General features: G+C 33.4%; 1 protein-coding gene across 2 annotated transcripts; it reads left to right on the top strand.

Annotated features, from left to right (window-relative positions):
- Positions 1-539: 539 nt before the first annotated feature.
- LOC139504780 (uncharacterized) lies at positions 540-12,156 on the top strand. Of its 2 annotated transcripts, none has more exons than XM_071294749.1 (3): positions 540-1,126; positions 10,467-10,622; positions 11,197-11,379. In XM_071294749.1, exons 1-3 carry the CDS (start codon positions 642-644, stop codon positions 11,297-11,299), a joined length of 744 nt encoding a protein of 247 aa, XP_071150850.1. In that variant the 5' UTR covers positions 540-641; the 3' UTR covers positions 11,300-11,379. The 2 variants fall into 2 exon arrangements, with proteins under 2 accessions (XP_071150850.1, XP_071150849.1); XM_071294748.1 differs by lacking the exon at positions 11,197-11,379 and adding an exon at positions 12,013-12,156 and having other exon boundaries at positions 542-1,126.
- Positions 12,157-12,485: the final 329 nt, after the last annotated feature.

The following is a 12,485-nucleotide window of genomic DNA, read 5'->3' as shown; positions in this document are numbered from 1 at the left end:
TTGTTAATGTAGCAAATCAAGTCACCGTCCCGCAAACCAGCTTTTCCAGCAACGCTCTTGGGAGATACCTATAATTAAAGATCTAATAATATAACGTATACAAGTATTAAACTATAATAGACTTTTGATATTAATACCATTAATACTCATCGTTGAAATTAAAGGGCGTCTCCGTATGGATGAATACATATAGATCAAATAATTTTTTTATTGATTACTGGGTACTTTTTACATAAGAGAAATATTCAGCTACAATAATTATGGGATATGACTATAACAACTATAATATAGGTCACAATTTATTTAAAAAAAGGAGCGACAAACACCTCGTTATCATTTAATCAGACCAAGGAGGTTATATGTCTCATATAACCTCCTTAATCACTGAGACAAACAAACGAAACTGATAATTATAATCTAAGACTACTGTGATTACAATATATATATATAATATATTATATTATGTTGTGTTTATTTGTGGTCATTCAGGTCACAATTGTTTGTCGGTATTTAGCTAACAAGTGCTGCGCATGACTTTTAAATGGTTCTGGGGACGTATTCCGGTGCTGCATTCGAACGGTTCTGTGACCGTACCGGCTGCCGTATACTGATGAGTTGAGAACAATTATCCTCGGCACAACATGGCGTCATCCTCGAAACCTAAACGCAAACGCCAACGGCACAGCTCAAATTCAGAAGATGATCCACTGTGGACAAATAGATTAGATGGCGATTATTATTCCGCATCAAGCGATAAGAAGAAGAAATTAACTGCACTGAGTAGTTACATTCCGCGTGAAACAAGTGATTGGACGATGAGCGAACTAGAAAATCTTCAGATTAATTGGAACTGGATCGACCCATCCACGAAGAGCATTGATGAATTTTTCGACATGTTTTCAAATATAAATGCAGGTTTGCCACCCCTCGATGCAGATTTAATCAAGATGATGGATTATTTGAATGCTAACTTGACATTTGACACAAGTGTCAAAGAACTTGAACAGGAAAATTATGTTAAAGTTAGAGAATATCTTGTTAAAAACTTTCTTCCCAAAGTTGATGCTGATTCAGATGAACACCATGATGATGAAGAGTTGATGAAAACTGTGGGTAGTAGTTCCAGGTAAAATTAAAATTACCATCTTTTCATTCACTACTGCAATGTCAGTCAGGTACTTCTCAAGTTCTTGTAGCTTTCATGTCAATCGGGCCCTTAGTCGATCCGCCCCAATATAAAAAAATATTTATAGGGAATAAAAATTAAGATACGATGCAGTCTTGTAACTCCGCCCATCTAAGGCTTTGATCGTGTATATTTCTTCTTTATTATATAAAAATTGCATCAAATTTGATTTGAATCTATTCACTGAAAACTCAATGTTACGTACATTTTTTACTATCTTATTTCCGCAATCATATATCTGAAAAGATTTGAAAATCAATCAGACAAATGGGTCACCTCTGTTTTCACAGAAGTGTGGTTGTCCGGTAAGTCCGTCCATGCGTAGTAAACATGTATGGATGACAGGTTTATCATCATGATCATATATTAACGAACTAGAACTTAAGGAAATGATGTTTTATCATGTTTATAAATGGACCACTAAGAAAGGAACTTTAGATGAACAAAATAAAAAAATTCAAGCCAATATGATAAAGAAATTGTTGAAATAGAAAAATAAACCAAAAATATAAAAAAAAACAGAAAATAAAGAAAAGTAAAAAATATGATTATAGATAAAGATAAGAATGTCAATAGCATGGTTAAAAGTATTTTCTTTAAAAAAATGCCCTCATTCAACATGTTCGGTATTCTGAATTGCAGTTACTTAGACACCATCATCCTTGTCAATGGGTTTAAAGTCTGTGCAGTATCATGAGTATATAGTGGTTTTAATATATAACCCAAAATTTTAATTTCAGAGTCAATATATTTTATTTTCAGTCTTTAAAATCGAAAAAAAAACCACCAAAAAAACAGAAAGCTTGTGTCAAACTTTTCCATACATCATTGTACATATTTATTAAAGATAATGGATCTTTAAGATTTTTTTTATTATTTTGCCTTATATTAAATGGCATTGTCTCCCTTTTTAGATCACCGGAGCCCAAAGGGCCCCATGTGAGCTTATGCCATCACTTGGCGTCCTTCGTCGTCTGTTGTCATAAAATATTTCAAAAATCTTCTTCTCTGAAACTCCGAAGATTTGATCCATGGTCAAACATGGCCACCATGGCTACAAATAGAACATAGGGGTCAAATGCAGTTTTTAGCTTATATCTTAAAAACTAAAGCTTTTAGAGCAAATCTGACATGGAGTTAAATTGTTCAATTTGTCAAGATCTATCGGCCCTGAAATTATCAGACAAATCGAGCAACCCATTGTTGGGTTTCTGCCACCAAATTGGTAGTTTTAACAAAATTTTGCAGTTTTTTGTTATTATCTTGAATATTATTATAGATAGATATAAGAAGAAGTCTTAAAAGCTGTACATGTATTTCATGCTTATCTTCGAAAAGCAGCAGGAAGAGTTGATATTCCTGCTGAGGTCCTGACAAACGTTATTAGAACTTCTAATAAAAGATCCAACTATAAAGACCTTGAATCAGGGCCGTAACTACAATGAGGCAGACGAGGCAATTGCTGGCAAAAAAAAATAATAAGGGAAAAAAAGAAAATGGAGAAAGTTAGGCATGCATGCAGAGGGTAGAACACATCCTTGCATTTTAACATCAAGAATTAAGTAATGCATACTTCGAATAGTAATTTATGTTGACGTGCAGCTTCTGTACTTTTATTTCAACGTAATATCTCTGTATCTGATTACCATCGCCAGTAAACCGGCATTTGGTTCTGTAATTATTTATTTCCTGTTAAAATGAATTATTGATAATGGATATTTCCAACATTATCAGTTCGCAAAGTAAATCAAAATTAAAATAGTTTGAATTCTTCACCTTGCTCAGTTAATATTATTAAAGAAGCATTCACAGATCACACATGAATACCTAAACACCCCACAATTTGTATGTAGTTCTCTTTCAAATAAAATGAAGATTTGAGGCATTTTCAAATGTTTTGCTACAAACCTGGCTGCTATTCGAAAACAAAACATTTATTTTGGATGGATGGAGGATTTGTTTGGTTTAACGGCAAATACATGAAGTAGGCTTTCTTTTAGCTATATATAGAGAGCAAGTTACAAAATGTATGTGATTATTCCATTCAAATGTTAAAAGGACAGGACAAGACCTTGGCAGAATGACAATTTGATTGCTTGATACTTTGAATTTCCATGGAGTATTGTGGGAATACTTTGGGCTTGTGAAATAAAGACGGTCGCACAATTAACCATGGTAAAGGTGACTAGAGAGTATTTAATTTTTATCATTATTGATTGGGTGTAATAAAATTGAGAATGGAAATGTGGAATGTGTCAAAGAGACAACAACCCGACCAAAGAGCAGAAAACAGCCGAAGGCCACCAATGGGTCTTCAGTACAGCGAGAAAATCCTGAATCCAGAGGTGTGCTTCAGCTGGCCTCTAAACAATAATGTGTACTACAGTACACACAGAGAGGATGTAATGTCATACTCCCTACACTGTAAAAACTTGGTGTCACACCAAGAAATTCCAGCAACTCTCTCCAAATCTTGGGAGGAAACTTGGACTAATTCCTCCCTAAAACTCCTTAATTGTTTATTACCTTGGTGTGGTTTCTCCCAACAACATGATTTTTATTGCTATGATTACCTTTGAAGTGTGCCATTAGTAGATGACTACAATAAACATTTCTTGTGTTTCCTGTCATTAAATGACAGTCACAAAAATGATGAAAAGTGTGAGATTTGTTAAATTTAATCAGAGACATATTATAATCTGATTTTATTAAAGAATCCTGTACAACTTTATTTATTATAATTATATTCAGCATTTGTTCTGACAGTGTTGGTTTTTCATACCTAAGAAACATACAAAAACAAACAAAACATCACCTGTAAGTGGAGTATTATTAATAGAAAATAAAGACATATATATTTTAATTGAATTTATTCAATCGTTTTTTCTAAATTTAAATGATAAGAAATAAAGGAAGATTATATAAATATAATATATATATGTAATTTATCTACATTATTTTATTTTATTCATTATTTTTTTTTTGTATCATTACTATTATTTTTTAAACCATGTATATGGACCATAATTTGCTATTGGGCTCCGTTTCCTATAACTATAGAAAAGTGATAAAATGTGAATTACTGTAAGAAAAGTTGCAACTACATCTAAAGATGCCATTATTTTTATCAACATACAAGTGTATGCTACTCTTCCCTAGAAAAAAAAATAAAATATACGAATATCAAAGATTCTACAACCGTATTTTTGTGTCGTTTCTCGCGACCAATAAGAATAGTGAGAAGAAAATGCCCAGAACTATAAGTATTTATGTAGCAGATGTAAGAACAGTGGCGTGATTTTTGTGTCGGATTTCGTAACGCAATTTTTAGATGATGTAATCTGCTTTGTTGTAATAGCATTCTTAAAAACAATATGCAAATATGAACTCTTGCGAGATGTTCAAACAGATAAATCCAAGATGATTTACATTCTTGTTTTGATCTTCGTAATAATTAAGTAAGAAAATTACTTTATCGTTATGCGTTACATTTCACAGGAAACAGAAGTCCAGTTATATATTAAAATTGTTTTTGTCCTAAAGTTCTAATCATTTCCAGTCATACGTGAAACATGTGACTAACATGTGATAACGCCATTACGGCCGGATGTACGAAATACTAGGTCTAAACATTGTTTTTGTTTCCAACGGGATGTTAGCAAACATAATCTGTAGACTTGTTTCGTCTTGTTTAAAAGAGGAAAATACAATTGTCAAAGAGATTGCGCCGGTGGTCTGTTATTTTTCCTATGTGCATAATGTTAAATACGATCCTGTGTGAAAATAAATGCACAATGACTTGACAAAATCGACTTCATATTTGACAGACGTTAGAACACACTTTGTTTCCCGATATTTTACCGTAAATATGAAACAAAAACAATAAATATGATACAAACAACGGAGGTAACAAGATATATTTCGAACCATAATGTTACAATTTTCGGCCAGGGGGCCTCAATCGGCGGCTCCCATTAAACCCCTGCCTCGTCTGTTCCCAAGGCCTAGTTACAGCCCTGTGAATTGTTTATTTAGAGCTAATTTCCTAATGCATGTAGAGCAAGACTTTCAGGTTAGCTTACTTACTTGCTTTGTTTGTATATTGTACAATTTTATTGGGATAACGTCCAATTAAATGTAAATATAATATATACAGGTTTAACTATGCCTATATATATTGTTTGAAGATGTCAAAGCTTGAGTTAAAAGTTTATACAAACAAAGCAAGCAAGCCACCAAAGTTTTACTCTACAAGAATTAGGAAATTAGCTCTTAGTAAATTTTAATAGCTATGATTTTAATTGAATTAAGTGATTACGACCAGCCTTACTTTGGTTCACGATCATCAGACAATTGTTGAATAAACAAACCAATTACAAATGTATCTATAGACTAATGATCATTATGGTAATTACATTATTATGTGTTCCAGTGGATTGTGAATATCTATTTATCTCTTCTATGTGTCGGAATTGAATATAAACTTTTCCCAATTGTATTCTGAGTTATCATGGAAAATAACTTCATATTCATATAGAGTGGGGTGCTCATTTTCGCCATATCTTTCCATGTTTTCTTCAGTTTATGTTCAGGTCTTTATGTTTTTGAAGTATACTGATATTTCTATATGAAGATAACTTCAAATGCAAAATATTCTTAGCTTGAAAGCGTGTTTGTTTTGAGTAAAATCATCTGCAGAGTTGGATTAAAGGGTGTTTGAAATTTCCTAACATTTTGTCGATGGGAGACACATATTCGCCGTTTTGACATATCTATTTAAAACCAAATAACTGCAGCTTTTAACTTTATTTATCAAATAAATTTCATTATAGACGAATAGCAGACATTTGAAAGATGTAAAAAACTGAAATTTAGGGCAATCAGTCAAACAATTATTTAGGAATGCTTCTTTGAAATCGTTTTTGTCATTCAGGAAATTGGCTGAAAATCGTTGTCCATTTTTCGGTCCTTTGCCGTAGGTGCCGAAGTTTAGTCACATTTTCTAAAATAATCATATTTGTTATAAAAATATGATTTAACAGCATATTTCTTCCATTTCAACCATCCTTTGAAGTTTTTACACCTCAAAATCATAAAACGGCGAAATTGTGTCCACGGCGAATATGAGCGCCCCACTCTACTAATATCGATGCTGCTTAACAAATTGTACAAATCATACTGATTACTCATTTTTGTATCGATTTAAAGTAATTCATCTGAATGTTTCTCTAAACATGCTAAAGGTAATATTAGGCATCCTTCACTTACCTGCTGTCACTATTCATCGATACTTTTTACAAATTCCATTTATACTGATTCAGATATGTCACAAAATCCGCCGAAGTTAATTATTCATTATTATTTTATTATAGGGCCGGATCAACTAAGGGTGGATAATAATAACTTGTACAAGTAGTACCCCTGACTGAATGTGTCAAGTTTGCAGCATTCTAGACACTTCAGCACCGAGACAAATCGTCACCAGCATGGTGACAGACATTATGTTCTCAACAACTTTGCTTTATATTTTAAAAATCACATTTTTCTAATACTGGATGTTGACTTGACAATGGTAAAACATGGACCAGAGACGGATATGTTAAATCTGTGTACGTTTTCAAAGCACGATTGCTTTTAAGAAGTTCTTCACAGTTATTTCTTCAGGAAAATACTCTAAATGAATGTAAGATAAAGGTATCAGTGATAATTTTAGCATTTTGGAAAATTTGTATGCATAATTAAACCTCACAGCTGTAAAACTGTCAGACAACTTCTTATGGGAGTTATTGCCCTTACACATGGAAATGACAAATGTTACCATTTTTTTTCCATTTTTATACGACTGCAAAAAAATTTTTGTGGTCGTATATTGGTATGAAGTCGGCGTCGTTGTCGTTGTCGTCAGAAGACACATTGGTTTTCGCACTCTAACTTTAATTTAAGTGAATAGATCTCTATGAAATTTTACCATAAGGTTCAATACCACAACAGAAAGGTTAAGATTGATTTTAGGGATAATGGTACCAACAGTTAAGGAATAAGGGGTCAAAAAGGGGACAAAAAAAACCTTCCAGACATAACTTGTGTGTTAGTGTATGGATCTCTCTGACATTGTACCACAAGGTTCCATATCACAAAGGGAATGCTGGGATTGATTATGGGGGTAATTGCCTTAAAATTTTAGGAATTAGGGGCCAAAAAAGGGGCAAAAAACAAGCATTTTTCTAGTTTCATGACAATAACTTGTGTGTAAGTGTATGGAATTTTCTGAAATTGTACTACAAGGGTCCATATTACAAAGGGAAAGCTGGAATTGAGTTTGGGGGTAATTGCCCAAAACGTTTAGGAATTTGGGGCCAAAAAGGGGCCTAAAAACAAGCATTTTTCTACTTTCAAGACAATAACTTGTGTGTAAGTGTATTGATCTTTCTGAAATTATACTACAAGGTTCCATATCACAAAGGGAAAGCTTGGTTTGAGGTTGGGGTAATTGCCCTGAACATTTAGGAATTTGGGGCCAAAAAGGGGCCTAAAAACAAGCATTTTTCTACTTTCAAGACAATAACTTGTGTTCAAGTGTATATATGGATCTCTCTGAAATTGTACTGCAATGTACCATACTATAAAGGGAAGGCTGGGATTGAGTTTGGGGGTAATGAATCATAAGGGCCACAGGTTCAAAAAATTTGGGGGAGGGATTTTTTTTTCCTTTTTTTTTCCTTTTTTTTCTTTAAAATTTTCCATTTTAAATTGGTTATTTCTGATTTATATATAAAAGCAAATAATAATGATATGGTTTGAATAGGTAAATTAAAAATATCTTTAAGTTCTTAGACCACATTCATTCTGTGTCAGAAACCTATGCTGTGTCAAATATTTAACCACAATCCAAATTCAGTGCTGTATCAAGCTTGAATGTTGTGTCCATACTTGCCCCAACTGTTCAGGTTTCGACCTCTGTGGTCGTATCAAGCTGCACCCAGCGGAGCATTTTATTTACATTTATAAGTTTTCATTATTTACAGGCCCTCATTAAAATTCAAATATCTGTAATTGGGAGATATCTGTATTGTATTTTAAGCTTGGCCTTCGTGAAACGTAGATTTGACTGTCACAAATTGAGTTTACCTATATACTGAGCTAGCAACGAAATACAATACAGATATCTCCATTCTAATGCAACATATTAAAATAAATTCCATTTGATAAATATTTTGGCTTACTTCCCAAAGTTGGTTTCCGTCCTCTAACTTTAGTTTGCCTCAACCAAATGTTATAAAACTTCTACAAAAGGCTTATTACCACAAAACACAGATCAAGTTTAAATTTCAGTGGCGTCACTTAAACCGTTCTAGAGTTATGCCCCTTTACAAATGGAAAAAATTGCTGAATTTTTCATTCCCGTTCTCTAGTTTAGGAGGGGCCTCAGTGGCCGAGTGGTCTAAGTAGTTACTACTGTAATCACTAGCCAGTCATAACACTGAGGTTGTGAGTTCGAATCCCGCTTGTGCGGGTGCACTAGACTCCAATCTAAATTGACTAGGATTGTCAGTTTTCCTATCACAGGTCGGTGGTTTTCTCCTGGCACTCCGTCTCCCTCCACCAATAAAAATTGGCCCAAAAGCGGTGCTTAAAAGTGGCGTTAAAACACCAAAAATCAAATCAAATCTAGTTCAGGTTGCCTCAACCAAATGTTATGAAACTTATTCACAATGCTTATTACCATAAAACACAGATCAAGTTTGAGTTTTGGTAGTGTCACTTTTACTGTTCTAGAGTTATGCCCCTTTACAAATGGAAAAAATACTAGTTTTCCTTTCCATTCCCTAACTAAAGTTAGCCTCAACCAAATGTTATGAAACTTATACACAATGCTTAATACCACAAAATACAGACATGACAGATCAAGTTTGAATTTTGGTGGTGTCACTTTTACTGTTCTAGAGTTATGCCCCTTTACAAATGGAATAATTGCTGAATTTTTTGTTTCTGTTCTCTACCTTCAGTTTGCCTCAACGAAATGTTATAAAACTTATACACAATACATATAACCACAAAACTCAGATCAAGTACAAATTTGAGTAGCGTCACTTTTACTGTTCTTCAGTTATGTCCCTTTCAAGGTTACCGCTGGCGTTCTCCATTTTCGCATTTTGCAAAAAAATAAAAATTGTGGCCATTAAAATTCATCATTTGCGAAAGAATTTGGCGAAAGAAATATACATAATGATTTGATTTCATCCATCTTATTTATTTTTCGTTTTGGCGACGCACGTGTTTCAAGCATATTTTTACGTCTCAACTTTTTCATTTACGATGGTCCAGAAAAGAAAACTGTTGTTATGAAGAAATATATTCAACAGGTTGGGAACAACTCCTCAAATAAGTAACCCTTCAATGTAATAACTATCCCTTAAATCAGGGATCAATTTCAAGTGATAAAAAAAAAATGTTTTGTTGTAAAAACCACTTCTTAGTACAAAAGGGCACATATTCATATCATTTGAAGAAACTTTTCCCAAAGAACTATACAACTATCTGGTATTATATGGTCAAAACATGTCCAAGAATTTTGTAATATTCCTGGACTTATACATGTATCTTCTTTATTTTTAAAAATAAGTGGACCCCTCTTTAAGAAAAGTTGTTCCAAATATAATGAATTTTTCCCCTTTTAAGTTAAAAAAAAGCTAAATTTTTCTTTTTACTTTTCTACAACAGCAAAATGATCCCTTGTCTGAGGGACAGTCCCTTATTTAAGGGATATCCCACATTTGGAGGGTTGTTCCAAAACCTGTTGAAAAGTAAGAAAAGTCTCTGCCTTTAGTCTTTATCCTTCAACTGGAAGGGAAATGTATATCCGATAAACTTTTGAAGATGAATCTTGTGTCCCAGAAGTCAAAATTATGATGTCTATATTGCTATTTTTATAGTATCTTTTAAAAAGTAAATGGGGGGGGGGGGGGGGGAGTTAGAAAGAAGGAACATTTTAAACGAAAAATATATTTATGTAAGTTGGTGAAAAAAATAATTGACTCGGGGAAAACCCTGCCCTTTATAACTTTATATGATATGCTAGCGGGGGCATCATCTGTGTCCCATAGACATATTCCCCATTTATTTGATTTTGCATATATATATATGTACAGGTACGACTCAAATAGACACCAAGTCTGACTTAATAATAGATTATAGAACAAGTTTCCAAATCGACAGCAGATTCTATGCACCTCTAAGCAGTGTCCAGTTCTTATATAAATAATTAGGATTTTTTTTTCAGAGTTTTGATACATCATATTGAAGCTGGAAGACATGACTTTCAAAATGACCTAAAAGAAATACTTTATGATTTGTTGTTGACTTCTAGAACAGTGGAAGAAATGAGGTTCACAACAATGCTGGAGAAGTTTTGCAGAATGTGTAACCTAAAGGGAAGGTAAATTCTTTAAAAAATATGGTGAAAATAAATTTTGACCATTACTATCATGACTATTGACAAGACTGTTTCTTTAACCACTTTGTGCTTAACCTTAACATACTGCAGAATGAGGACTGACTTTTCAGGGTTTTTTTTCACATTGCTGGACTATTGTGTTACAATACATGTACATACATGTAAAACCAGTAAGATCTTGTTTTTTTTAAATTGAGAATAGCAGTAAGATTCCTTACCAACATCTTGCTACAACAAGAATTGAAACAACATGAGCAAGCTTAATTAGTGGAATGAAAATGTTATTTCTTTATAATTTTGAAATTCAGACAGACATGATACAATGTATATGTAACACTTCCAAAAGTGTCAATCTCCCCAACAATGCCCAAACGTGTCCTCAAAATCCTAAATGATCCAAAGGTGTTCAATTATTATTATTTGCAAAGCGTGTCCACTTTAAAACACCAGAACATCTCAAAACTTTTAGCAATAATATGTCCTCAATAAAGGCAATAACTTTTATGGCAATTTAATTTTTGAAAACATGATTAAAGACGTCTGGTTTTGGTTGCAGGATTCTAAAACAGATCAAACAACATCTGCAGGAAATAAAGGTATTATGTTTGGTAAAGACGAATGCCCAAGACATGGAACATTATCCTGTCTATCCACAGTGAAAGATGATATCAATGACTTCTGCTTTCAAATAGACACCAGATAAGAATTAAAGAATGGCACAATAAAAATGCGTTTTGCTTGCAGTGGTTTTATTGTCGAGCCTGCGACTTTAGTTGCAGAAAGCTCGACTTAGGGATAGTGTTCCGGCGGCGGCTACGGCGGCGGCTACGGCGGCGGCTACGGCGGCGGCGGTGTTAGCTCACTTCTTAAAAGCTATATATTTTAGAAGGTGGAAGACCTAGATGCTTCATACTTTGTATATAGATGCCTCATGTTACGAAGTTTCTGTCAGTCACATGTCCAATGTCCTTGACCTCATTTTTATGGTTCAGTGACTACTTGAAAAAAAAGTTAAAATTTTTTGTATTGTTGAATTCTCTCTTATTCTAAGTAATAGGATAACTATATTTGGAATGTGTGTACCTTGCAAGGTCCTCATGCCAGTCATACAGTTTTCACTTTTAGCCCAAATTGTACCTTGTCCTATAAACATTTAGGAAGATCAAAATCAGTGACAAGAAAAGCATCAACAAAAAACCTCACAAAAATATTTAGCCCTTGACATATTTAAAATCCATGAAATATTGTAACCACCTTAAATAACTGATTAAAACAAGATCGCAATCGATTGACTCGACCTAAATCATCAAATCCTGGTACCCTGTATATGAAAATGATGAAAGGTTAATTTTGAAAATGGTTCTTTTTGTAGTATAGGATTGGTCGAGGAAACCATGATCAAGGATGTACGTGTTGTGGCAGTTCCAGACTTAACTTTCAGAATTTCATCAAATGAAATGCCTGATGTAATACAGATAATGACAGTTGCAGAGGTACTTCTTCATATATAAATAAAGTAAAAAAATTCAGGCTTGTGTGTCAACAATTAATTTTCATTTCCAATTGTAAAACATATAACTCAAAAAACTGTGAAAGTACTTATATTTTCGTGGTACATGTGGTATGAGCAAAAGCTACAATACATGTTCATGGATTTTAGTTTTTTGAAAAAAATCAGTGGAGAAATTTTAAGCCATCTGATATAAACCTTCGATATAAATTCTTTAAATATTTGGCAAAAATAGTACACAGGAGAGCACTTACAAGACTAGACTTAAGAAATCTGCATACAGAACTATGTATCAGATATCAGAATGCAATTTTTAGCTCAACTGGCCCAAAGGG

Source organism: Mytilus edulis, unplaced genomic scaffold (assembly GCF_963676685.1).
Source record: "Mytilus edulis unplaced genomic scaffold, xbMytEdul2.2 SCAFFOLD_138, whole genome shotgun sequence".
Taxonomy (NCBI): Eukaryota; Metazoa; Mollusca; class Bivalvia; order Mytilida; family Mytilidae; genus Mytilus; species Mytilus edulis.
This window is presented reverse-complemented; position numbering and strand designations above follow the sequence as displayed.